Genomic DNA, 25,538 nt, shown 5'->3' on the forward strand with positions numbered 1-25,538 from the left:
TTACCATGCCCAGCTTTGTGTGTGTGGATTCTGGGGATCAAACTCAGGCCCCTTCCTGGCCAGCTGAGCACCAGCCCCAGAATGTCCTTTTTAGTGAGAAAACAAAAAAATCATGTCTAGATTGAGAAAGAAACAGCTGCCGCCACCCGCTACTGCTCATTTCCTTAGCTACATTTGCTGGAGGTGGAACAAGCCAGGGTTCAGATGACCCTGGGTTCAAAGTGCAGCCTGTAGGTGTGAGGGTCCTGAGACAGTCAGGGGAGGGCATCAGATCCTAACGGGACTGGCTATCTCCAAGTGAGTCATCACTGCTAATAGCAATGTCTTCCAGACAGGAGAGCCCACCCTCGGCCCCAGAATGGAAGGACAGAGCAGAGACCGTGATCATTGGAGGCGGCTGTGTGGGCGTGAGTCTGGCTTATCATCTGGCCAAGGCAGGGATGAAAGATGTGGTCCTGCTGGAGAAGTCGGAGCTGACTGCTGGCTCTACCTGGCACGCAGTAAGGAGAGCATCCCCAAAATCTGTTTCTGTGCCCTGAGCTCTTACCAGTTCCTCCTCCCATTCACAGCTCCCCATAGGGAGCTCTCCAGGGTATGCGACCTGCTCACCTTACCTCAGAAAGCATCCTGTCACCTGGCTGGTGTGCTTCCAGGAAGTGGGACGTCCTTATTTGGATGGGCGTTATGCTGAACGTGTGGATTCTGGATTCTGATCCTGGCTTTGCCTTTCTCTACCTCTGTAACTTCCAGAAAGTTCCTTCAGTTTTTATTTTCTAATGCATTTCACTTCCTGAGTTGGTTTTGTTTTGCATTTTTGTTGAGTCTCACCATGTAGCTAGCATATGCCATTGCTCTAGTGATGCAGTGTGCCTCCACTGTCCTGGAGAATGGCTTAGGTAAAGGTCCTGGATTGACATGACTCCCATATTGCCAGGCAATGAGGGATGGGAAAGGAAGATTCTATGATTGTTGATGCATATATATATGTAAATTATATGTATACATATACATATGTGTGTGTGTGTGTATATATATATATATATAATTTGAGGAAAATCTTGGCCTTGTTGGCCATCCCTTTCCATAATCAGCTTTCCTGTGGTGAGGAGAGGAAAAAGAAATTCTCTCCCAGGGCCTCTTGATGGTCAGTACACACTCAAAGCCTGGGCCAGACCTCCGGGTAGGAATGGTTGTCAAGGCTGAGTGTGGGTGAACAGTGCCTCCCAGACTCACACTCAGTCAGCTGCCATCTCATAGCCCCATGGTCACCCTATGAACACTCGTCAGCCAGTGCTCCCGGAAAAAACAGCATCAAGTCCAGCTCCTCACCCTCCAACCCCTCATCCTCAGTGTGGGAGGGAGGTTGGGCACTTCCCATCACTTGCCTGTATCCAGATCAGTTTTCCCAGCACAGATTTCTCCTGTCACTGGTTCCCCACTTCCTCATGCCTACAAAAACCTGTCTCACCACCCCAAACATTTTCTATGTAGACTTCATGTTGTCCGTCTAAAGGAAGCCTACCTTCTCTATCTTTTCCTTATGTTGGGTCATCATGGTCACTATTGCTGTGGTGTAACACCCCGAGCAAAAAGCAGGGCAGGAACTCATGCAGGGTAGGAACCTTTAGGAAGGAGCTGATGCAGAAGCCATGGAGGGGTGCTGCTTACTGGCTTGCTCCTCACAGCTTGCCTGTTTTCTTATGGAACCCTGGACCACCAGCCCAGGGATGGCACCACCCACAGTGGGCTGGGCTCCCATGTCAATCACTAAATAAGACCGTGCCTTTCAGGCTTGCTTACAGCCCCGTATGGAGGCATTTCCTCTATCAAGGTTCCTTCCTCTCAGATGACTTTAGCTTGTGTCAACTTGACAGATAACTAGCTAGCACAGTGTGCGTTTCATTACTCAAGAAGAGAAGGAACTATATTATGTTGGGGCATCACGATCTGTGTCTTAGTTAGGGTTTCTACTGCCGTGAAGAGACGTCATGACCACGGCAGTTCTTACATTGTCCTCATAGCAGGAAGCATAGAAGCGTGTATACAGACATGGTGCTGGAGAGGTAGCTCAGGGTTCTACAGCTGGATGTGTAGCAAGCAGGAAGAGATAGCGACACTGGGCTTGGTTTGGGCTTCTGAAACTCCAAATCCTACCCCCAGTGACGCACTTCCTCTAACAAGACCACACCCACTCAAACAAGGCCACGCCCCCCCAACGGTGCCACTCCCTATGAGCTCATGGGGGAGCGGGGGGGGGGGGGGGGAGCTGTTTTCATTCAAGCCACTACAGTCTCTTAGAAGTGAGGTCACAAGGAAGCAAAGTAGTCCTTTCCTCCTGGAGTTAGTCTTGGGCACAGACAGAAAGCGGTCAGAGTGGGAACTGAGCCTTAAAGAAAAGAGAAACTTGGCAAGGAACACAGAGGCAACTCCAAGAAGGGACACTACAGAGAGTAGGAACAGGACACGGGGTCTAAGGGGGCTTTGAGGCAAGTGGAACTAGGTTCCTAGGGTTGCTTGTACAGCCTCACACTTCCTGACTGTTAAGTCGGGCCAGGCAGATACACATTAAACTCGGAATGACTTCTTTGTCCACTGATAGTGATTTGCTGTGGCTTGCGTTTCAAAGTAGATTAAAGGATTCCTTAAGATACATGTCCCACCAAGACAAGACACACACCTTAGCCTGAACTCTTTTAAGACAGGCAGGCAAAGATTTTAAGACAGTAATCCCCTTATGTGAAATTAACTGTGTCAATTTTTTTTCCTGAGCAAAGATATACCAAAATAGTGGGAAAAGCACCCCATCCCCTGTAGACAAGTCATTAAACCTGAGCCAAATGGGGGACCACTGCGTACTCAGTGTGGAGTCAGGCAGCAGCACCTGGGTGGTTTGTGCCCCTTGGAATAAAGGACAGGACAGGGTCTATCCTAGGAAGTGATTCTGGGAGCTTTTACAAATCCATGAGCCTTCTCTGTAAGGAATGACACCAGGAAGTTCCTCATGCCAAGAGTTTTCAGCAGAGAGATATTTGGGGACATATTGAGATTGTGCAAAGTTGGAGCTAAATGGACAGACTGTGAAAATGAAGGGAGCATGCCCATTGGTCCCCAGAAGTACCTCAAGGTCCCTGGATGTCCCTGATTATGATATGTTTTCTATGATATAAGTGTCCACAAGGTACAGTAAATGAGGGCTGGAAAACAGCACAGCCTGGGACAGAATGTTCAAACTGGAGTCGAGTCTGCAAATCCCAAGATCTTGCTCTCTGTAACAGCGCTCCTGTTTTGGAGAATAGGGCCCCCCTACTTCCCTGGGAATGATGTCACAGCACAGTCTTTAGAGATCTGAGGGTGGAAGACCCAAGGTGCTTCATTTGGAGTGTCAGAAGATAATCTAGAACTTTCTACTTATTTACATACATGAGAAAGAAACCTTACCAACACAACTAACATCTGATATGATTAACTATCTATTGCTTAAGATTTCAAGGCTCACTGGGGCCAGGCTGGCATGGCACGGTGAGCTCATCTTGTCTCTTTGACTGCTGTGTGAGGCCACCATTGTGATTAGTTTTACTGAGACCTTAAGAAGACTAGTGTGTGAGAAAAGGAAGAGGAGGGGCTTGAGGTTGAGAGTGGCACCATAGAAAGATTTGTTACCTGGCAGTAATGAAAAAGGTTATGAGATTTAAGCATGCATCTCTTTTACAAAGAGGCAAGTGTCCCAAATGTGCTGACCTTTGCTGGAAATCTGAATGGATGTGGGTGGTTTCTACATAGCAGGTACATAGTTTTTAAAAGATATATCTGGGAACACAGCTTAATGGCAGTGTGCTTGTATAGGATGCATGTGCAAGGCTCCAGGCTTGGTCCTTAGCACCAGAGGAAAAAAAATAGATATGTTTTCCTCCTTCCAGGTAAGGGAGATGTTTTTAGAAGAGGGGGCAGCTGGCTTGCAAAGCTATCCTGTTGGGAAGAGAGTATGCTTAAAGGTATATTTAGAAATGTGGATACTACGGTTAGATTTTCTATTCTAAATGCCATCTCTTATTGGGGGGAACTCTCTCCTATTGAGAGGTAAAATCTTTGAAATTTTTTCTTATAAGGAATTCTAGTAGGGATGTGTTCTCATTTGTTAAAAATACAATAAAGCGCAGTACTTTCCAAATTGTAGCAAGAAGAGACGAGACAAGAGTATATGATAGTCAGCCATAGGCAGAAACCTTTGTATAGGTCGGTGCAGTGGCAGGTGCTTGGAATGCAGGAGGAAGTTTAAAACACAGAGGACGCTGCTTCTACTCAGGCCCGTGCAGGTCTGAGACGCCTCTTCTGCTGCTTAGCCTCTGAAGCCAGTGTCCAGTGCAGAAGACCTAGGAAGAATACTACAGTTAATTGCAGTTGGCAAGCCCGCAGACTCCAGAGTCACCTGGGAGACACACCTCTGGGCATGTCTATGAGGGAGCTGCTAGGCTGTGTTAATGGAGGAAGACCCGACTGAGTGTGGGTAGCATCATGCCATGGGCCAGGGTCGCTGAGTAAAAGAAAAAGGAGAGCTAAGACCCAGCATTCATCTCTCTGCTTCCTGAGGGCAGAGGCAGGGTAATACTAGCCTTTTCCTCCTTCCTTCCCACCAGGATAGACTGTAATCCTCAAGATGGAAGACAAAATAAACCCTTCATTACTTAAGTGGTTTCTTGTCTGGTATTTGTCCAATAACAATGAGAAAAGAAACTAATACACAAGAAAATTGAAGTTTAATGCCAGCAGGGAGGTGGTGGCACTCACCTTTAATCCCAGCATTTGGGAGGCAGAGGCAGGCAGATCTCTGAATTCCAGGCCAGCCTGGTCTACAGACTGAGTTCCAGGATAGTCCTTCCTTCCTTCCTTCCTTTCTTTCTTTCTTTTCAGGACAGGACAGGGTTTCTTGCTGTGGAGGCCTCTTTGGCCATACCTGCTGCTTGGGAGTCTGAACTGATGAGCCATCTCTTCAGCTCCCTTAGGTCTTATGTCTCCAGCTCTGTGGCCTGGCATTTAACCATGTGCCTGAAGGATAAAAACCAGTATTTTCTCCTGTCTCAAGCTTTTCATTTACTATATCCATGTTGAAGTCACAGAAGAGAAAAACACCATGTGCTCCACACGTCCAAATGTCACAAAACAGGTGTCTTATTAACAACAGACAGCGTGCAGGAAGATTCCGATAACTTGAACGGCAGTAGAAACATGATATGGATAACTCTAAATTTTAAACACAAGTTAAAAGACAAAAGCCAGGGGGCTGGAGAGATGGCTCAGTGGTTAAGAGCACCACCTACTCTTCCAGAGGTCCTGAGTTCAATTCCCAGCAACCACATGGTGGCTCACAACCATCTATAATGAGATCATCTGCTGCCCTCTTCTGTAAAGCACTCATATGCAATAAATAAAGCAAATAAATCTTAAAAGAAAAAAAAAAAAAGACAAACGCCAACATAAGAAAACTGCTAACCAGTTCTCGTGGCTAGGAAAAACCCATGCACCCTATTCCAGATTGTCCTAGCGACAAGGAATAGGCAGAAGCATGGCTTGTGCCTACGAGGACATTCTCTTTCAGTAACATGGACTCTTTCCTGGTCATGCATTTCCAAAAGAATGTGTTCCCTAAACAAAGTACACTGAGCTAAACGTCTTTAATTAGTCCACGTGCTTTTTTTTTTTTTCAGATGAAAATTCATTAGCCCCTGGTTCCCAGGCCTGGGGAACAGAGGATACATTGTAGGTGGGTGTAGACAATGAAACTTCTGGTGGCCTGGTGTGGTGGTTTGGATAGAAATGGTGCCCATAGGCTCATAGATTTGAATGCTTGGTCATGACGGAGTTGAGAGGGATTAGGGGGTGTGGCTTTGTTGAAGTAGGTGTGGCCTTGTTGGAGGAAGTGTGTCACTGGGGCTGGGATTTGGAGTTTCAAAAGCCCAAGCCCAACCCAGTGTCTCTCTCTTCTCCTGCTGCCTATGGATCTGGATGCAGAACTCTCAGCTACCATGTCTGGCTGCGTGCCACCATGTTCCCTGCCATGATGACAGTGGACTAAACTTCTGAGGGTTTAAGCCAGTCCCAGTTAAATGCTTTCCTTCATAAAAGTTGCTGGGGTCATAGTGGCTCTTCACAGGACGAGAACACCAATTAAAGTGCCTGGGTTCACCTAGGATGTGACTTATAGGATCTTTAGGAATAATCAGAGCTCTGGTCAGTACTCAAGAGCATTCATTTCCTCGGTGGATGGGTAGAAGACACAGTGAAGATAGAATTGGGGTCCTTGGCAGATGCCTGAAGGCCAGAGAGGCTGTGTGAATGAGCAATGCTCAGACACACACTGAATATCAAACACGTGGAAGGAAAAGAGGCGTTAGATTTGGCTGTGATTCAAAGACCCTGTCGGGCAGTTCCTGTAGGAGAACCATTTTTCTACTCTCTCAGGAGCTGTGCTGCATGCTGGCTCGGGAACTGGGGTGGAATTCTTTCAGAAGCACCACTTATGTGTATGTTAGATGCTTCGGCAAGTTGAGACAGATGCCTCAGGCTTCTGGTCTGTAAACGGTGGCTGACTAACTTTAATGGGCATAGTTTCCAGTTTTCAGAGAATCAAATTCCCATAGGAGAAAGTTGTAAGTATTCCGAAATGGATCTGAGTTTGAACAGATTGTGTTCTGATGAGCTCTCCAAGATAAATTAGCTGAAAAATGAGACCCCAGATACTTAATTAGGAAAACTCTCGCTTCATGTAATTGCTTAGAATTCTTGGTCTGGATGCTACATTGCATCTGTCAGAATTGATGGAAGGGGCTGCAATATTTCTAATATTTACCAATCTTTTCCAAAGAATAATTAATCAGCATTTATTCAACAAATATGTATAGGCGCTGTCTATATGCTTTCAGAGCAGGCTAGGCTTGAATAAGTCTCTTACCTGGTCACCAGGCTCTGGGCAGCAGAAGTTGCAGCTTAGGAAAGGGACAGAAAAGTCTCTCCATTCAAGAGCAAGGTGGGGATCAGGTTAAGCCCCGCCCCTTGCCCATCCACAGTCCTTCTGCTTTGGGGAGCACACCTGCGGGTTCCTAAGTCAAGTCCCCATCACTTACCTCACCCTCAGCGTTTTCTAATACAAGTTCACTCTTGAAGCTTACCAAGCACTGGAGAGACACAAGTGGAAACTTCCATTCCTGGCCTCTGATGTACTGTATAATATAATGTATATATAGGGTAACTAGGAAACAAATGGATTTCTTTTTGTATAGACGAAGGTTCTCATTAAAAGGCATTATTATATGTATATAAATATCTAAATTTTAAACATTTAAAAAATCTATGGTTTTATTTTTAAATTATAATTAATTAATGTGTATATGTGTGCTCATGTACTTGCCCACTCACATGTGCCATAAATATGAGAGTACATTTTGCAGGAGTTAGGTCTCCTCTCTTTTACCTAGTAGGTTCTAGGGATGGCAGGTATCTTTACCCACTGATCCCTCTTACTGGTTCCCAAATTCAAAATCTAAACACTTCTGGTCCCATGCCTTTCAAATAAAAAATGTCAACAGCAACATATAATCTAAACCTCCCGGTAACTCACTCCCATTTTTACCCTTTGCATAGTGACTTTCCGCCTCCCCATGGGCGTGTCTACAGGTTGGCTGTCACGCTGCTTGTACGGCTGCAGCTGCTTTATATACGGTGTGAAGAGCCATCCCCTCTGGGGTGTCAAAGTGCCACGGTGTGTCCTTTCCTGCATCCACCTGATACTTCTTCTTGCCTCAGCACCATTAGATTGCTACTTAGCAGAGAAGTCATCAGCACTGTGTAAATGTCAACTTATTTCAGTGTTTTCTTCCCTCTCTATTTTTAAGGCAGGTCTAACAACTTACTTCCACCCTGGGATAAACCTGAAGAAAATACATTATGATAGCATCAAACTTTACGAGAGGCTGGAAGAAGAAACTGGACAGGTAAGTGCATTCCTCTAAAGTTGTCTGTGAGGTCAGCCGCTCAAACGCAGGATGCACGTGCAATGCTTGCTGTGGTAGAGAGAGAGGTTAAGGTGAGAGCCAGGGTTGATTCTTAACACCACTTTAATTTCTTAAAGCGTATCATCTAGGTAATTAACTGGTTTTTGTTTGTTTGTTTGTTTGTTTTTTGTTTTGTTTTGTTTTTAAGGAAGAGATAATAAATAGCAACTTTCCAAACTTTGTTTAGTCAGTTTCCGTACCTAGAAAATAAAAAGTCAGAGTTCCCAGCGGGTGGCTTACACAGGGTCCAACAGTGTGCTGCCTGCCACATGGCTTGACACAGGGCACTAAGACCCCTCATCTTTATTTTTATCACTTCTCATGTTGACTGTTTCCGTGGTCTAAGATCAAAGGCCACTTCATGCTCTTATTCTTGCTGAGGGCCTCTAAAGCTCCCGCAGAGTCCTTCAGGCTCAACACTAAAGGTTTAACAAGGTCTACATCACCCACCCTTCCTTACCTAGACCCTACCTGACTTTCTAACATTCTCTCTTGCTTCTAGTTCTTTCTTTTGTTCTATTGTTCTCAACAGTGCATACATCTAGAATATTCTGGGAACTCTCTGCTTTTCTCAGTTGCTCTTGTTTCCGTCCTTCCTGTTCTGACTGGAACCACGTTCCCCTCACCCTACACGTGTCCCACTGTCATTGCTGCTTTGACAGTTGGCCTTCTTTGCAGGGTGTGAGCAACTCGGAAGGCCAGGACTGCCCTCTTGTTTGGTGACTCAGGGCTTCACCAAAACTGGTCAAATGGAGGGACATTAAGAGATGCCAAATGGGTGTTTATTTAGAACCCCTCTCACCACAGCAGCGCTTTGGTTCTCTGTAGTCTCACCTTAAAACCTCTGGCTTTTCTCCTCTTCATGTCCTGTTCCTTCAGTCTGCACTCGAACCCTCAGCCCAGGCAACTGCCCTACCTTTACCTGTAGACAGGAAGTCCCATCCGGCAGGGGCTTGCCCTCTCTCATTCACCCAGCATCTCAGACTTGCAGTACCTGCCTGGCCTACAGGAGCATGGGGGAGGAGGGGGGGACTGTTACCGAATGACTATCTTTCCATAAGCTGCAAAATATCTTGTGTACTTATTATGCTCACCGCATAGTAAATTTCTCTTTTACTCACTTGATTTTTCCATTGTGCCAGGGAATGGTTTGAGTGCCCAGAGATAATTTACACGCTTTCACTTGCATTGTTGCCACAGGCGGTGGGATTCCATCAGCCAGGCAGCATCAGACTTGCGACGACTCCTGTAAGGGTGGATGAATTTAAATATCAAATGACACGGACCAACTGGCACGCAACAGAACAGTACATGATTGGGCCCGAAAAAATCCACGAGATGTTCCCTTTACTCAACATGAACAAGGTATTTATTTGAAGGGCAATCTAACTTTGCCAACTTGAACTAAATTCATCTAAAACAATTTTTATTAACGAGTTAACTAAAAGTAGAAATAATGCGCGCCTACATCTAAGATGGCGACACTTGATGAGTGGTGCTAGGATGTGGGCAGATCACGTGGTGAGCTGTTGTTAAGTGATGTATCCAGGGGCAACAGAAATCCTTCTTAGTTTCTGCCTGTGACAACCAAGGAAGCGTTTCAGTACCTTCCTCTGACCTCAGTCATTTCTCAGACTGAAGTGTTTCTACATACCAGCTGTCTGATGAGGAACTGACATCCTGCTATGATGATTCTAGAAAGAGGTTACTGGATTTTTTTTTTTTCGAAGTCAAGAAGTCCTTTATCATATTTCCTCATATATCCCTTGCCTCCTGGCTGCACTTCCTGCTCAGATCATGCTGGACACAGATCTAGAATAACTTTGAATTTTCTTCCTGGGTGACACCTCCCCCCTCCTTTCTTCCCCCCCCCCCCCCCCCCCCGCCTCTCCCTCGCCCCCCTTTTTTTGGGGGGAGGTTTTCGAGACAGGGTTTCTCTGTGTAGTCTTGGCTGTTCTAAACTCATTTTGTAGACCAGGCTGGCCTCGAACTCACAGCGATCCACCTGCCTCTGCCTCCCAAGTGCTGGGATTAAAGGTGTGTACCACCATGTCCGGCCTGTGATCATCTTTTTTTTTTTTTTTTTTTAACAGAATGTTAGCAACATTAACAGTTACCACAGTAGAATTTATGCAACAGAAACCCTGCTAAGCCCTTTCTATGAAAACTCGGGCTGTAAACAGAACCTTAAACAGTTTATACAGTGGGATGAGTTTGTTCCATCCAGAAGAGCTGGAGGAAAACCCTGAGCTGTAGGCCCTCCGACTCAGTGGTCATCCTGGGTGTGAATAACCAGTGGGTTGCTTGGGGAAGCAGACAGCTATGTATCTCTGCTAGTGATTGCGTCAGTAGTTCCTGTCTCTGAGCGTTTGTGTAACTGCCATGGCCGCTGGGGCGTTGTGCTCTTCTGAGCTTTTACTGGCTGCAGGGTCTCCTTGTCTGTGGGTTTGTGTCACAGCATTGCCTTCATTGAAATCTACCTCCATGACACTACTGAGAACCCATTCGTGTCTCTTTACATGTCAACTCTGAAACACTTCCCCAGAAGCTCTCATTGTGACAGATTTCCTCAAAGATAAAAGGCAGTGGAAGCACATGGACCAGGGCAGAGTGCCAAACCAAACAGACATGGCATCGCTACAGCAAGGACATGGCCATTGCCAGACACCAGGGTGGCACCTGCAAGTCAGCAGGAATGTGGTTTCCACTAACACCCAAAGTCTCTCACACTGGATCCTAAGTACAATGACTAAATTTTAGTAAAATCTCAGACAAAGAAAAGCCTAGGCCCAGACGGCATCTTCGATAGGTTCTAACAGATGCTTGAAGAGTTAATAGGAATCCTTCACAAAGTCTCCTAAAATCAGCACAACCCAGAGTGTTAGTTTGTCTCAGAGATATAAAACCAGACGAAAACATCAGAAGAGAAGACAGACAATTGTCCTTTAGGTATATAGATGTGGAAGTCTTAAACAAAAACCCAGTAGATCGAATTCACCAGAAGGATTCTACCATTTTGGCCAAGTGGAGCGTGTCCCAGGAATGAAAGGTTGGTTTAAAATCTAAAAGTTAGTCAGTGTAATGACCTCACACCAACAAAGGGCCAACAAGCGCAAAGCAATCCAAACAGATGCAGAGAAAGATATTTGTCGAGACTCCTCATTCCTAGTTGATGGCAAACACTTGGCAAACAGGTGACATCTCACTATAGCATTTGCTGCGCTGGCTCTTGTCAACCCACTTCATCCTCTTCATCCTCCTTCCTTCTTCACAATGCCTAAGCTGAAGCCTTAGCATAAAGCAGCTGTGCAGGAAGTCATTGTTGAACTACACACAGAGTATACATTTTCATCAAGCATATATGTGTGCCCTTATATACTGAAATCTAGAGCTTCCACTCTAGGGCTGAACTATCGTCCCAGCTCACTATTTTTTGTTTTGAGACAAGATCTCCAAAAGCTGCCCAAGCTGTCCTTGAATGCATTCTATTCTAGGCAGGTGCTGAACTTGGAATCCTGCCTTGGCATCCTTGGTAGCTAGGCTTACAGGCCTGCACCACCAGACCCCGCTGATATCAGATATACATTAACATATACATTTATTTACAGCATTGAATAATTAAATGTTATAATGGATATGTCAACTAGAATTAAATTTGGCTTTAAACGTGAAAAACCAAAATAGTAATGTTTCCGTGAGTCTGTTTCTCATTCACTTAAGCATTTGTACTGGCTAGTTGTATGTCAACGTGATACAAGCTAAAGTCATCTGAAAGGAGGGAAACTCAATTGAGAAAGTTGATAGGGCTTTGTTGGGGGGAGGATCCAGCCGATTGCGGGGGTGCCATCCCTGGCCTGGTGGCCCCAGGTTCTATAAGAAAACAGGCTAAACAAGCTACAAGAGGCAAGCCAGTAAGCAGCATCCCTCCACGGCCTCTACATCAGCTCCTGCCTCCAGGTTCCTGCTCTGTTTGAGGCCCTGTCCTGGTTTCCTTTGAAGACAAACCGTGATGTGGAAGCCTAAGCTGAAAAAACCTTTTCCTCTCCAAGTTGCTTTAAGTCATGGTGTTTCATCACAGCAGCGAAAGCCGCCTTATAACCTTTCCCTTTGCATTTTCATTGCCTAGAACTTAATATTAGCTTTAGCCACTCAGGTTAGAAACTATAGTCTTTGTTCTTAGTGGCAGGTGCCCTAATATTGGAGACCGTTGCAAGGCTTTCTCAAGTGGCTTGTCATTGTGACACATCACTCAACTCCCATTGTGAATCTTGCTCAAGTCTGGGTACAACTTAAAAAAAAAAAAAAGGCATGCCAACTGCTGTCAAGATGTCTCCCTCTGTGCTGGCAAGCACTCTGCCACTCAGCTATGCTTACCTCTAGTCACGGATGCGCTGTTAAAGTCCAGTTTTATTAAACATTTGTCAGCAGCATATTCTTGCATTGAGTAATAAGCATGCCCTTCTTTGAGCTCTGACTTTCTTACGGTTGATTTAGATTTTAGCCGGACTGTATAACCCAGGAGATGGTCACATTGATCCTTATTCTCTGACGATGGCCCTGGCTGCTGGGGCCAGGAAATACGGGGCCCTTCTAAAGTATCCTGCGCCAGTGACGTCTCTGAAGCCCAGGTCAGATGGAGCATGGGATGTGGAGACTCCACAAGGATCTGTGAGAGCAAACAGAATTGTGAATGCTGCAGGTAAGCCACAGGCCTGTGCCCAGCTTTGCCCTCTAACCCAGCCCACCCACCGCCCCGCCCACCCATCACCCCGCCCATCCACTGCCCCAGTTTCCATTTCTAGCCTGCTCTAGATTGTGTTCTGACAATTCAGGCTGCTTTCTCCTTTCGGTTTTTAATCTTTATCCTTCACTGGTTATGCTCCTGATCAAATTCCAGGGATCAGGGATGGAACTCAATCAGCAGAAGTTTGTCTGGAACACTGGAAAGCTCCCCTCCTCCACCCTGCCAGCACTTGGGACGTGGGGAGGGGGACAGAAGTTCAAGGTCTAGCCTGGGATATTCGAGACCCTGCCTCAAAACAAGCAAGCAAGCAAGCAAACCTAAATTCCTCGGTTTCAATTTCTTACTGTATGATTGTTCTTAATTGACTTTTCCAGGTAGATCCAATCATTTCTGTTCTTTCATTCTCTCCCTTATCCATCTGGATTACTTTGACTAGTCAAAAACCTTTTTTTTTTTTTTTTCCTGGAGGCAAGATTTCTCTGTGTAGCCTTTGCTGCTCTGGACTCGTTTTATAGACCAGGCTGGCCTCGAACCCACAGTGATCAATCTGTCTCTGCCTCCCTGAGTACTGGGATCAAAGGCCTCTGTACTATCCCAATGGGCTGTCAAAAAGCTTTTAACCCTTTTCCTTTTAGAATATTATTAAATACATTTCGGTCTTGTCTTAGAGTTCACAGAGAGCCCACGGGGATATGTGAGATAATCTAATGGCTAAACCACTTTTTATTTGTGGGGAACAAGGCCCAGTAGAGTCAAAGCCGTTGACTGAGCCACATGACTAGATCTGTGAGGTCCAGGATTGAAACTTGGTCTTTAGACTTTTGTGCTGAGACACTTTCAGACCTGTTGGTTGCACGTGACATCATTCTCAATCAAGTATCTCCAGAAGGAGATTCTGTGAAAATGCTGTGCAGCGGGAACTGGGCTTATCCTTTATATTTTATTTTCTTTTAAAAAATATTCATTCATTTTTATTTTCTATGTATGAATGTTTGCCTGAATGCATCTATGTACACATTGTGCATGACTGGTGCCCTTGGAAGCCAGAAGAACCCATCAGATCCCCTGGGACTGGGGACAGTTGTGAGCTGCCATGTGGGTGCTGGGAATAGAACTCTAGTTCTTTGGAAGAGCAGCCAGCGTTCTTCACCACTGAGCCGTCTCTTCAGCTCCAATTCATATTTTCTTACACTTCATGATAACTCATTTAAACCCTGAAACTGTCATGGGGTAGCAAATGAATTTTTGAGCCATTGTTTAAATTATGAAATGAAATATTCTTTATTTACTATTACTGTTATCAGAACAATTATAAACTATGAAGATACACTAAAATCACATATCCTTACTATTCTTTCCCAAACCACAAATCTGATTAATGTTAGTTTTTAAGCAAAAAAAAAAAAAAAAAAAAAAAAAAAAAAAAGTAAAAAGTAAATTTTTAATAATTTATTTTAGGGGATTGACGCTTGTGCCTTATAGTGTATGTAGAGGCTGGAGTACAACCTGCAGGAGTTGGTTCTTTCTTTTCATAATCCCAGGGCTCAAACTCATGTTGTCAGGCTTGGTGGCAAACACCTTTTCCTGCTGAGCCATCTCATCAACCCCTTAAATTTTTTTTTAGTGGACCTAGAAAAGTCATGTCTTCAATATTTAAAAGTCTATTTACATCAGTATTTCAGATTATTTTGAACTCACATCTCCCATTTGAAGAGCATAAAATGTAATTCCTTTAAATAATGGGCTGGGGAATGTTAATGATGGGGCACATCTTTAAAATGAGCACCTGGGAGGCAGAATCAAGCAGATCTCTGAGTTCAAGGCCAGCTTGGTCTACAGAGTGAGTTTCAGGACAGCCAGGGACACACAGAGAAACCCTGTGTCAAAAAACCAAAGCAAAAAACAAAAACAAACACCAACACCCAACCAACCAAACCAAAGAAAACAAAACAAAAGTGCTAAAAAAGAAAAATATTATAAAACTTGCCTAAAAATAGAAACAATTGAATAAAAAGTATGCCTTCGACTTCACTTTTCCCTTCATTATCCTTTGTTGCTCCTTGGTCCCACTGCCCTTGGGAACCTCTAGTCCAAGTTATCTTAACAGACTGGACTTGGAAATCACACATTCATTTCCCCCCACCAAATAACAAGGGTTCTTTGTAAGTTTCCAACCTTTTATGGTCTCCTGAATTCACTCCTAAAATCATTTGGCTGCTTTCATCGTGATAACAGATACCAAGACCTCCATATCTGGTTCCTGTGGCAGACATTAATAATCAACAATTGTGCTCATTTTAGGCAAGCTTGCACAGAGGCCCACTGTGTTTTGTTTCAAAACATTGCTTCAGCCATTCGGTGGTGGTGCACGCCTTTAATCCCAGCACTCGAGAGGCAGAGGCAGGTGGAACTCTGTGAATTCGAGGCCAGCCTGGTCTACGAAGTGAGTCTAGGACAACCAAGGCTAAACAGAGAAACGCTGTCTTGAGAAACCAAAGGAAAAAAAAAATTGGTTCAGGAACTCATACAGCCATAATGTACAGTTCAAGAAATATATAAGCCCAATTTAACACATATACTCAATGCTTTTCTAAAATGGAGAAAATTACTTACGTAATAAGGCGCTGTTGCAATATATATGTATATATACACACACATATGTACATATATAATAAATCACACACTATGACATCTAAGGCATTTATGAAGAGCAAAGTTGAGAGGCACTCCAAAGAGATCTGAGCTAATCCCAGGATCTGGTTATCCGGTGGAGGTTTCTGTGTAGCTGTGAAATTCTGAGGGATAGGCTTGGCAAAGCAGTGGCAGACAGTCCCCTGCCCACACACACCTGAAAGACACCTTCTAAGGACCTAACTCTAATGATGGCCCTGAATGGAGTGTGTATCTTCCCTTCATGCTTTGCTCCTCAAAGCTACCCACCCACCCACCTCTACTCTTTCTCCACAGTATTCTAGGGAGGTCCTTGCTGAAAGCCGTGTGAGCTGTCCTGTCTCCGTTCTTAATTCTTTGTCCTATTCATACCAAACCTTCAACCTGTAATCTATCCTTTAGAGGAATATTAATTTGGAACATGGCTGCTCTGGTAAGAGATCACATCCAAGGGCCTTCTAGGTCTGAGTCATCTGGCTGAGTTCAAGGCCAGCCTGATATACAGCAAGTATCAGGTAAAGAAAAGCTTAGGTCCGGGCATGGTGGCACACACCTTTAGTTCCAAACAATGAAGGTAAAATTAGTTTGTAGAAGGTAGCACCCACGTTTGAATGTGATGTTTAACTGAGTGGCAGAAAAGGTGATGAATCAGTGAAAGACTGACAGAATGGGATACGCCCAGCTCTCACAAGGAGAGAGAGGAAAGGGAAGCTACTTAAAGGGGCAATACAGGGGCTGGAGAGATAGCTCAGTGGTTAAGAGCACTGACTGCTCTTCCAGAGGTCATGAGTTCAATCCCCAGCAACCATATGGTGGCTCATAACCATCTACAATGAGATCTGGTGCCCTGGCCTGGCCTGCAGGTGTACATACAAGCAGAACACTGTGTACATTATAAATAAATATTTTTAAAAAGGGGGGGGGGCAATACAGGAAGAGGGGAGGCGGAGGAGGCAATTTTACCAGGATAGTAATACAGAGACAGGTTACAGAGTGAGAACTCAGGTGAAGACCGAACAAGCCAGAGAATGAGAATGAGCCAGGACATTGCTGGAGTTAGTTTGAGGCCAAACAAAGCAATTCAGAGGCCAAGAAAAAATCAGACTGAATAAGTCAGCTGGGAGCAGAGTTTGAGCCATAACAGCTGAATTGAACCAGCCAGCCCAGAGCTCAGTAAGAACGAGAAAGGGTGAGCTTATTCAGCAGTAAGTCTTAGAGGCTGAAAACATTCTAGGCCTAGGTTAGATTGTGCGGCGGCTAGAAGCTTCTAGGTTAGCAGATAGAGGCAATAAGCCTCCCAGACAACAATTGCTTCAGGAGAATAAAAGTTCCTTTTACACTCTCTTTCTCATTTTCTCTTCCTTTTCTTTTTTTCCATTGGGCAGAAGTTACTGGTTACATAATAGTATCCCCTGGGAAGAACAGAGGAGAGAGAGAGAGAGAGAGAGAGAGAGAGAGAGAGAGAGAGAGAATGTTTCTATGTGTGTTTTCTAAAGGGTAGAGGCTGCCTGCAAGGTAAGCACAGGTAGTTGAGGGCAGTGATCTGGAACACCCTTCCTGTAGCACTGAGCTGCTTTAATGAGATCAATTTTATGAATAAAAGCAAGCATCGTGCTAATGGTTGCAGAATGTGGCAGCTGGAACATTTCCCAGAGTTACTCAGGGAGACCAAGATGCCGCACACCTTCGGGCAAGGTCCTCAGGGTAGCTCCAGAATCCAATTAAAGAAGCCAGGATGCGGAGTGAGAAACAAACACAGCCACTGGGAGAGATGTAAAGGCTGCTGAGTCATTGGGATTTCAGTAAGAAGGAGTGGGTGACAACAGAGATGTGTGAGCTTTGCTGATGATGTGTTTCTAGTCTCACCCAGGGCACTGGAGCACACTGGTCCAGAAACCCATGTATTGCCAAGCTTGTGCCCGAGGCAAGCTACCAATTTATAAAATGCAGATAATGATACTGTCTCAAATATGTGGACATTAAATAGCTAATGTAAAACACTCAGGACAAGGTATATGTGAAAAACAGTAAAAACATTAGGTATAATGATAATAATTAAGATTATGATACCTGTCAGATGTCGTGGCATACGCTTTTAATTACAGCACTCAGGGAGGCAGAGGCAGGCTGAATGTTGTAAGTTTGAGGCCAGCCTGGTATACAAAGTGAGTTCAATGTAGCTAAGGCTACATAGAGAACCCCTGTCTCAGAGAGAGAGAGAGAGAGAGAGAGAGAGAGAGAGAGAGAGAGAGAGAGAGAGAGAGATTGATTATGATGCTCATTTCCTTGAGTTTATGCCTTTGTCTGGGAAACATTTGCCTCATGTATCATGGCTTCTTGGTGCTAATCGTAACATTATCCCTTTCTTTTGCCCCAAACCATCTAGCAAACATTTGCTAGGAAAGTGACTTCCCAAGGAAGTTGGTTGTCAAGCTAGGGTCCCTGGGAATCACCTTGGAACATTTTTCAACCTTCAGAAAGATTTTAATTTAAGCAGTCTAGTATGTGTTTTGTTTTGACAGGCTGAGGATTGGGCCCAGGGCCTTGCCCAGGCTAGGCCGATTGTCTTAGTTAGTATGGCCTCCATTGCTGTGCGAAAACACCATAACCAAAAGTAACTCGGGGAATAAAGGGTTTATCTCATCTTTTGCTCCCCCCCCCCCCCCAATAGCTCATCCCTGAGGAAGTCAGAGCAGAAACCTAGAGGTGGGAACTAAAACAGACACCATGGAAGAGTGCTGCTTGCCTTCAGGGCTTGCTCAGTTTCTTTTCTTATATACCCCAGGACCACCAGCCCAGAGATAGCACCATTAATTATTCTGTATATATTAATTAATATAGGAAATTCTTGTGGCAGTAGTTCTTCCTTAGCTATTTTTCAAATGACAGATACAGAGACCTGATAGATTTATAATAAACCTTAAGGCACTACAGCTGGACAAATATCAACCCTCTAAGCTGTCTTGTCTGCTTCCCAGCCAAAGTCCCTGTAAATACTTTCATGTGTTTCATTTGGGCTGCTTCTGCTCCATCAGGCCAGTCCTCAGAGCAAGCTGCTCTTGGCTACGTGCTCCTGGTCCATGTCACATCCTGTTCTCCTCTCAGTCTCCTTCCTCCTCCTCCTCATGGTCACCCTCATCCTTCTGAGACCCCAAACCTGGGAACCTTTGCCCTGCCTACTTTTCTTCTGCCCAGCCTAGGCTGTTGGCAACTTTATTAGCCAATCAGGGATAATTGGGAAGCATTCCTTATATCACACAGATTGGGAAGATGGTTCAACATGCATAACAATGCCAGTGGCAGGGTGGTAACCAGATCTCAGGGTACTGAGATCAGCTTCTGAAAACACAGTGCACAAGATCCTTCTCCAACAGCTCCCCTTTTCAGTCTAATAAAAGGTTCTTTTTCTTTTTTTATATTTTTGGTTGTGAGCCTAGCCTTTAAGGGCTGAAGCATCTCTCTAGCCCTCTTTTTCTTTTTATAATAATAAACTACATACAGTAAGAACAATTATGAAACAATCAGGAAAACCACATATAAGAACTGTATTTACAGTTGGGGTACACCTGTAATCCCAGCACTCAGGGAAGCCGGCAAGCAGGCAGACCTCTGTGAGTTCAAGACCATCCTGGTCTACAAAGCAAGTCCAGGCCAGCCAAGGCTACATAGAGAAACCTTGTCTTGAAAAACAATTACATTTACAGTGTCTAGTCCATTTGTATTCGGAAATCTGTGGAGAAAGAACTCTACTGTCTATCTTATCTTGGTGAGTTCAGAGTTTTGTATCTAACTCAATTTCTATCCTAACTTGCATTACTAACCTAAAACATTTTTTTTAGACCTAAAACATCTTCTTAAATCCTAAACAACTTAAGCTTAATTGTAAGACTTTAACTATGTAGTCTTCAGCCCTATCAGAGACTTGAGGAGGCATAACATTGTCTGAGTATGTAGTAGCTTCCAAAATAGAATTTACAGACAGCCGGCTACCTGGACATCCGCTCAAATTCCTCTATAATGTTGAAGCATCAATCTTCAGCCTTCTGGCTCAGTATAACTGGCAGACATATTTGTGAAGCAGGAACTATGAAGAACTTGTTTACCCTGGCTTGGCAGAGCTTGACAGTCAACGTCCCCACAATCCTGTTTTGCCCATTTGCACAGCATTCTATCCACAGTAAAGAAAAAGAGGGCGTTTTCTTTTTGCCCAGTGGCTAGCTTGCCAATTTGAAGCCATCTCCTAATAGAAATTCTTCTATGTACATCATCTTCTTCAAGTCCAATGGGGTGCTGCTGGGAGCTGATATGTCTCATTGCCAGAAAAGCCTTAAAAACAACAAAAACATCTTTAAATGCCATATTTTGTAGGTCTCTGAGGTTTTTGAAGACCATCTATCTAGATACATTTACATGATGTTTAATCATTATCTACCTATAGTAAATCTGAATAGGCAAACGTTTGTTTCCGGCTATTTACTGTCTGTCTAAGCTAGGATGTGTATTTCTGTGATAATCTAGACTAGTAACTGACATGACTGTGAGTTTTCTTGACTAACTACCTTGCATTAAAAAAAAAAAACAAACTATCCTAAACAGTTTGAAATAGCATCTTTTAAAAGGACTGGAAGTAAACGTTGCATTTTAAAATTAGTTGCGAAGGTCCAATACCTTATACAAGAGTTGAAACATATATACATGTATACCAAATTAACCTTAAATTGTATCAGTATACAGTAGTCTACCAAGATATCAAAAATAACCTTAATTCCTTATCAATATATAAAAATATATAACCAAGCAAGAAAAATAACTTTTTTCTGTTTCAGTATATAATAATCCACACCAATGTATCAAAATATTTGAGAATAACAATAGTTCTATAATTGAAGAGCAGATTCAATAATCTACCCTTTTATCTCTCTTATTCTTAATTATTCCTCTATGATATTCCTATATTCTCCATTTTTTTCTTCTCAACCTCTTTTCCTTTACCAATGAAGGAAAGGTAAACAAAAGAGAAGGTAAGATAGAAATCCCCGAGCCTAAGTTTTTATACATTGTTTTCTCTCTAAGACCATTAATAACTTGCAACCAACCCCTTTAAAAAACAAGCATCCATCACCCGATAGAACAACCAAAATCTACCGACCTCAACCTAAGGTAATGGTATGTCATTCTTCTTGAGGTTGCTTCCTGCTGATTTGGGGTGTAGTATTACTTTTGAGGGGCCCAAGAAAATTGGGAAAATGGTTAAGTCTTTTTGTTTGTTTTGTTTTTGGTTTTGTTTTGTTTTGTTTTGAGGCAGAGTTTCTCTGTGTAGCCTTGGCTGTCCTGGAACTCACTCTGTAGACCAGGCTGGGCTTGAACCCACAGAGATTCACCTGCTTCTGCCTACCTGGGTACTGATGGTTAAGTCTTAAGAAAGCCAACTGTAACATTTATTGTCCAGTCTCCAAATGCTGTGAAAATACAGGCTTAAATGAAGTCCTGATTGGAACAGTCTGAAAGGCTAGATCAAATGAGCTCGCTGCTTTGAAGTTGTCATGGAAGCAAGTTTTGATGAAACAGCAACTGAAGCAATCTAAGGTCGGATCATGCAGGATGCTTGGGATAAATTTGTTTCAGTGTCTCAGCATCCCTGTCAAGGCCGTCTCCACTCTACTTGTGTTTGGTTCTTTTTTTCTGTAAATATATAAGCTCTCACAAGTAACATATAGTTCTGTAATTATAATGTACATGGGATGTTTAAAGTGCATGGATCGACTAAAGATGGTTTTCTACTCCTTGTATGAGTGGATGAAAGACAGGGATTGCTTTAAGCCAGGCTGAATTGTATTCCAAGTTAAAACATCAATTTTTATCTTTGCCATTTCAACAACAACAACAACAACAACAAAATTGCCATGATAAGTCCTGAGAGTTTTGTAGCCAACAAGATTTATTGGCTAATGCATAGATATTTATGTCTCAGCCACTTAGACTTGTTCCCATAGAGGGACGAGGATATACATTCCCTGCTTTGGTCTTGATTTGTTTCTTCTTGTGTGTGGCCAAGATCTTCAGGGCCTCCCTCTGTCATACCTGACCCTTATTACTTCGGATGGAATCCAAAGCCTTTTCTTTCCTGTTGACATAAACATAAAGCCTCTCTCCCAACAGGATGCCCTGCCCCTCACATCACTAATTATAAAAAGATGCTCCGCAGGCTTGCCTACAGGCTAGTCTTATGGAGTCATTTTCTCAGTTATGGTTCCCTTTTCTAAATGTCTCTGGCTTGTGGCAAGTTGACATAAAACTAGCCAGGATACTGGTATTCTACCGCTGAGCCACATCCCTGATCTAGAAGCTGTATTTAAAAGTATACTAGATGATTTTTTTTTTTCAAGACCTTTTCTCTGGCTGCAGTGGGGGTGGGGGTTTTTGCTGAGGACTGACCCCAGGGCCTCATTCACCCTGAGTACTGTGGCCCTGAGCTACACCCTGTTTGTTCCTTCATTTATTTATACACATTTACACTGAGCTAAGGTCTTGTTAAATCGCCCAAGTGGCCTCAAACTGTATATAATGGAAATTGGCTTCACACTTGAAATAGTTCTGCTTTCACTCCCTGAGTATCTGAGATTACAGATACGCCCGCAGCATTGTACATAAACATCTCCTGAGAAACCCTTCCAGCCTGGCACGCCAAAGGTGTTGTGTGACCTTTCTCCTTCTCTCTCCTTTCCTCTTCCCTCCTCGTCTCACTTCTCTTCCCACTTACTATTCCTTCCCTTCTCTTCACCTCCACTTCCCTCTCCTGCCCTCCACTTCCCTTTCCTCTTTTCCTGTTTTCTTTTGTGTGTATCCCTAGTTGTGAGCAAGCAGGGCTGAGGAGAGGTTCTCAGTGCTTCCACCACCGTAGTGTGCAGCAGACTAACTGACTTTTACTACCCAAAGCTTTATACATGAGCCGGATTCTACTGTTATTCTACCACATGCTTGAGCACAGGGATGCAGCATAGGGACACGCCACAGCATACGGACACAGTACAGTATAGGGACATAGCATGGGGACACAGCACAAGGACACAGTACAAGGACACAGCACAGGCACACAGCATAGCACAGGTACACAGCACAGCAAAGGCACACAGCACAGGCACACAGCACAGGGACACAGCACAGAGACACAGCACAGGTACACAGCACAGGCACACAGCACAGGGACACAGCACAGGGACACAGCACAGAGACACAGCACAGGTACACAGCACAGGCACACAGCACAGGTATACAGCACAGAGACACAGCACAGGTACACAGCACAGGCACACAGCACAGGTATACAGCACAGCACAGACACATCACAGAGACATAGCACAGCACAGGCACACAGTACAAAGACACATCACAGGCACACAGCATAGCACAGGGCACATCACAGGCACACAGCACAGGTATACAGCACAGCACAGTGACCATCACAGAGACACAACACAGCACGGGCACACAGCACAGGGACACAGCACAGCATACCTAGACACCATTTACTAAGAAGTGAAACTCTCTTGTATGTGGTAAGGAAGGCGCCTCTTGACTTGTTTCCAGCTGTTTTCATTAAACCTGAGAGAACTTTGTAAATTTTACTTAAGAATTTTCCTAATATGACGAATCAGGAAGTGGCTGAGTGATGCTAACATGGAGCTCAGTGTTTACCCAGAAAGAATTACTCCATTTGCTTGTTGCTCTGTTTCAGAGAGCTAGTCCTCCATCATCACGGTGTGCAAGCCATCTTGAAGAAGTAAACTGAGTCATGAGCCAACCTCCCTTCATTCTAATCTCATTTCTACCACTCATTGTATTTCTACTTAATTACCATACATGTGTGTGTTGGGGTGGGGGTGGGGGGAGTCTGGGCATCAAACACGGGGCCTCATGCATGCTGGGTAAAATGCTCTATCATTGAGGTGCATGCCCACCCTGCTCTCTCTTTAAACAGAGGCCATTTCCAGACCTCATTTTTTTTATTGGCTTTTCAGTTGCTTTGCAGGCGGAGAGGATTGGGTTGTTTTTGTTTTTTTGTTTTCTTTTTTCTTTTAGGATGATTTTGGTTTTCTGTGCTTGACTCTCCCCTTTGACCCTGGTTGCTAGGTGCTTTAGCTGGAGTTAAAGTATAATCTTGGCGAGACTTAGACTAATTCAATGAACAGAACAGGAGGCTTCTCAGATTCCACCACCAAAGGGTTGACAGGACTCAAAGCAATGCCGTTAGGCAGGGTGTGGGCAAACATGTGTACTTTGTTTTAATGATAAAATGCATTAATAAGCAAGGCATTGGACTCAGAAATTTGTAATTATGTTTGAATAGGACAGAATTTATTTTCTTCAATTTATGTTTTTAATGGAAACTTGGTCGGGGATACTGCAGTAGTTTGAGTTGCTTGGCTAAATAATTTGACTTTAGATTTAGAAACTGTTCCAGTGTGTACAATGACAATATATGGCTTCGCTATATTTTCCTACAAAGAAAGTCCAGACACTGGTAATTCGTACCTTTCTGCAGGCAACAATGAATTAAGTCTCTAAATTATTAAAGACCAGAAAATGTCTCCAATGCCCACAGGTTGGATTTCAAGTTTATAAATGGGCAGCCAGTGAGGGGTGATTACTCAACCCTGACTAGGCTGACAAGCCAAAGCAAAACAACGGAGCACATAGGTGATGTTTGCTTAAGCGTAAACAAATTCCAAACAAATTCCGGCTGCTCAGGGAACCTGGTCTGTGTTCCCAGGCTGTCTCACAGGTGCCTAGTCTGAGACTATGGATGATGGGGTCTCAGAATCCCTTGCTGGATTTCAGGGATCTCAGAGGCCTTTGCCAGATATTTTTTTAAAAAGCAGAAACAAAAACAGTAGAAAATTTAGACTACAACCTATGAGAACAGTAATTGAGAGGGTTCACTAGTCCTTTAATAATTCCTCAATGCGCCTAAGAAACAAGCTGGTAAACCAGAAGTCCCTCCTTATGAATAATTGATGGGCGAAGCACACCAGACCATTGTTAAAAAAAAATTACAGTGATCATTTTAGGTCCTAAAATACATTTTTTTTTTTTTTTGTAAGCGTGTGGTTTTGATTTAAAATAAGGTCTTGCTAGCTGGGTGTGGTTGCTCATGTCTGCAGTCCTTCACTGGGGGGAAGTTCAGTGCCATCCTGGGCTACATTAAGTGTTTGAGGCCAGCTCTGGCTACATGTAACCCCATGCAAAACACACACACACACACACACACACACACGCACACACAGAGAGAGAGAGAGAGAGAGAGAGAGAGAGAGAGAGAGAGAGAGAGAGAGAGAGAGCGAGAGGGAGAGAGACAGACAGACAGACAGACAGACAGACAGAGACAGAGAGACAGACAAAGACAGAGAGAGAGACAGAGAGACAGAGACAGAGGCTAGCAGTTGCAGCAGCAAGAAAAACATTGAGATTTGATAGTCACAGACCCAGGGCCTTTCAGACATACATATGTAAGTCTAAACCTCTGGAAATGATGTGAAGAGGAAAACATCTGTTTTGGGAACTGATGTGCCCACTCTTCCATTTTTGCCCTTTCCTCTTCCTTTCTGCAGTGCCTCCAACATGCCTGAAGTCTCACCACTGAGCTTGCCTACCAGCTTCTCTTGCCTTTTGACAACAGTGGTTTACGAGAAGGAGCCTCACCAGCCCGCTGTTAGTCTTAAAGTAGCAGAACTTAATGTGTTCTTGACCCCAAAGTACATAGACTCTAAGTTTTAAGTCAACAGAACAGCCTTGAGTCTGTGGAATCTGAGGAGAGTGGGGTTAGCCAGGGGTAGGAGCTGGCTCAGAGGGTTGCATCAGGCGATGCTGTTCTGAACTCTGCTGATCATATCTGTTTGTTTCTGTCTACAAGCAGGGCTAGTTTGTTATTTCCTTTCTTATAAGCATTTGTAATTGTTTTTTATGTTTGCATTTCTTTCTTTCTTTCTTTCTTTCTTTCTTTCTTTCTTTCTTTCTTTCTTTCTATTCCCCTTCCCCTCACCTTTGCCTGTGGATACAAAGGTTTTTCATCGAAGACGCTC

At 44.0% G+C, this 25,538-nt stretch overlaps 1 protein-coding gene across 2 annotated transcripts in view; it reads left to right on the plus strand.

Annotated features, from left to right (window-relative positions):
* Dmgdh (dimethylglycine dehydrogenase) overlaps positions 1 to 25,538 on the plus strand; it is an 80,563-nt gene that overhangs the window by 3,380 nt on the left and 51,645 nt on the right. For both annotated transcript variants that reach the window (XM_051172614.1, XM_051172615.1), the window contains exons 2-5: positions 332 to 500; positions 7,887 to 7,985; positions 9,246 to 9,410; positions 12,540 to 12,744. In XM_051172614.1, the coding sequence (XP_051028571.1) occupies positions 332 to 500; positions 7,887 to 7,985; positions 9,246 to 9,410; positions 12,540 to 12,744 (638 nt within the window). The remainder of the gene's footprint in view (positions 1 to 331; positions 501 to 7,886; positions 7,986 to 9,245; positions 9,411 to 12,539; positions 12,745 to 25,538) is intronic.

This window comes from Acomys russatus, chromosome 30, assembly GCF_903995435.1.
Source record: "Acomys russatus chromosome 30, mAcoRus1.1, whole genome shotgun sequence".
Lineage (NCBI taxonomy): Eukaryota > Metazoa > Chordata > Mammalia > Rodentia > Muridae > Acomys > Acomys russatus.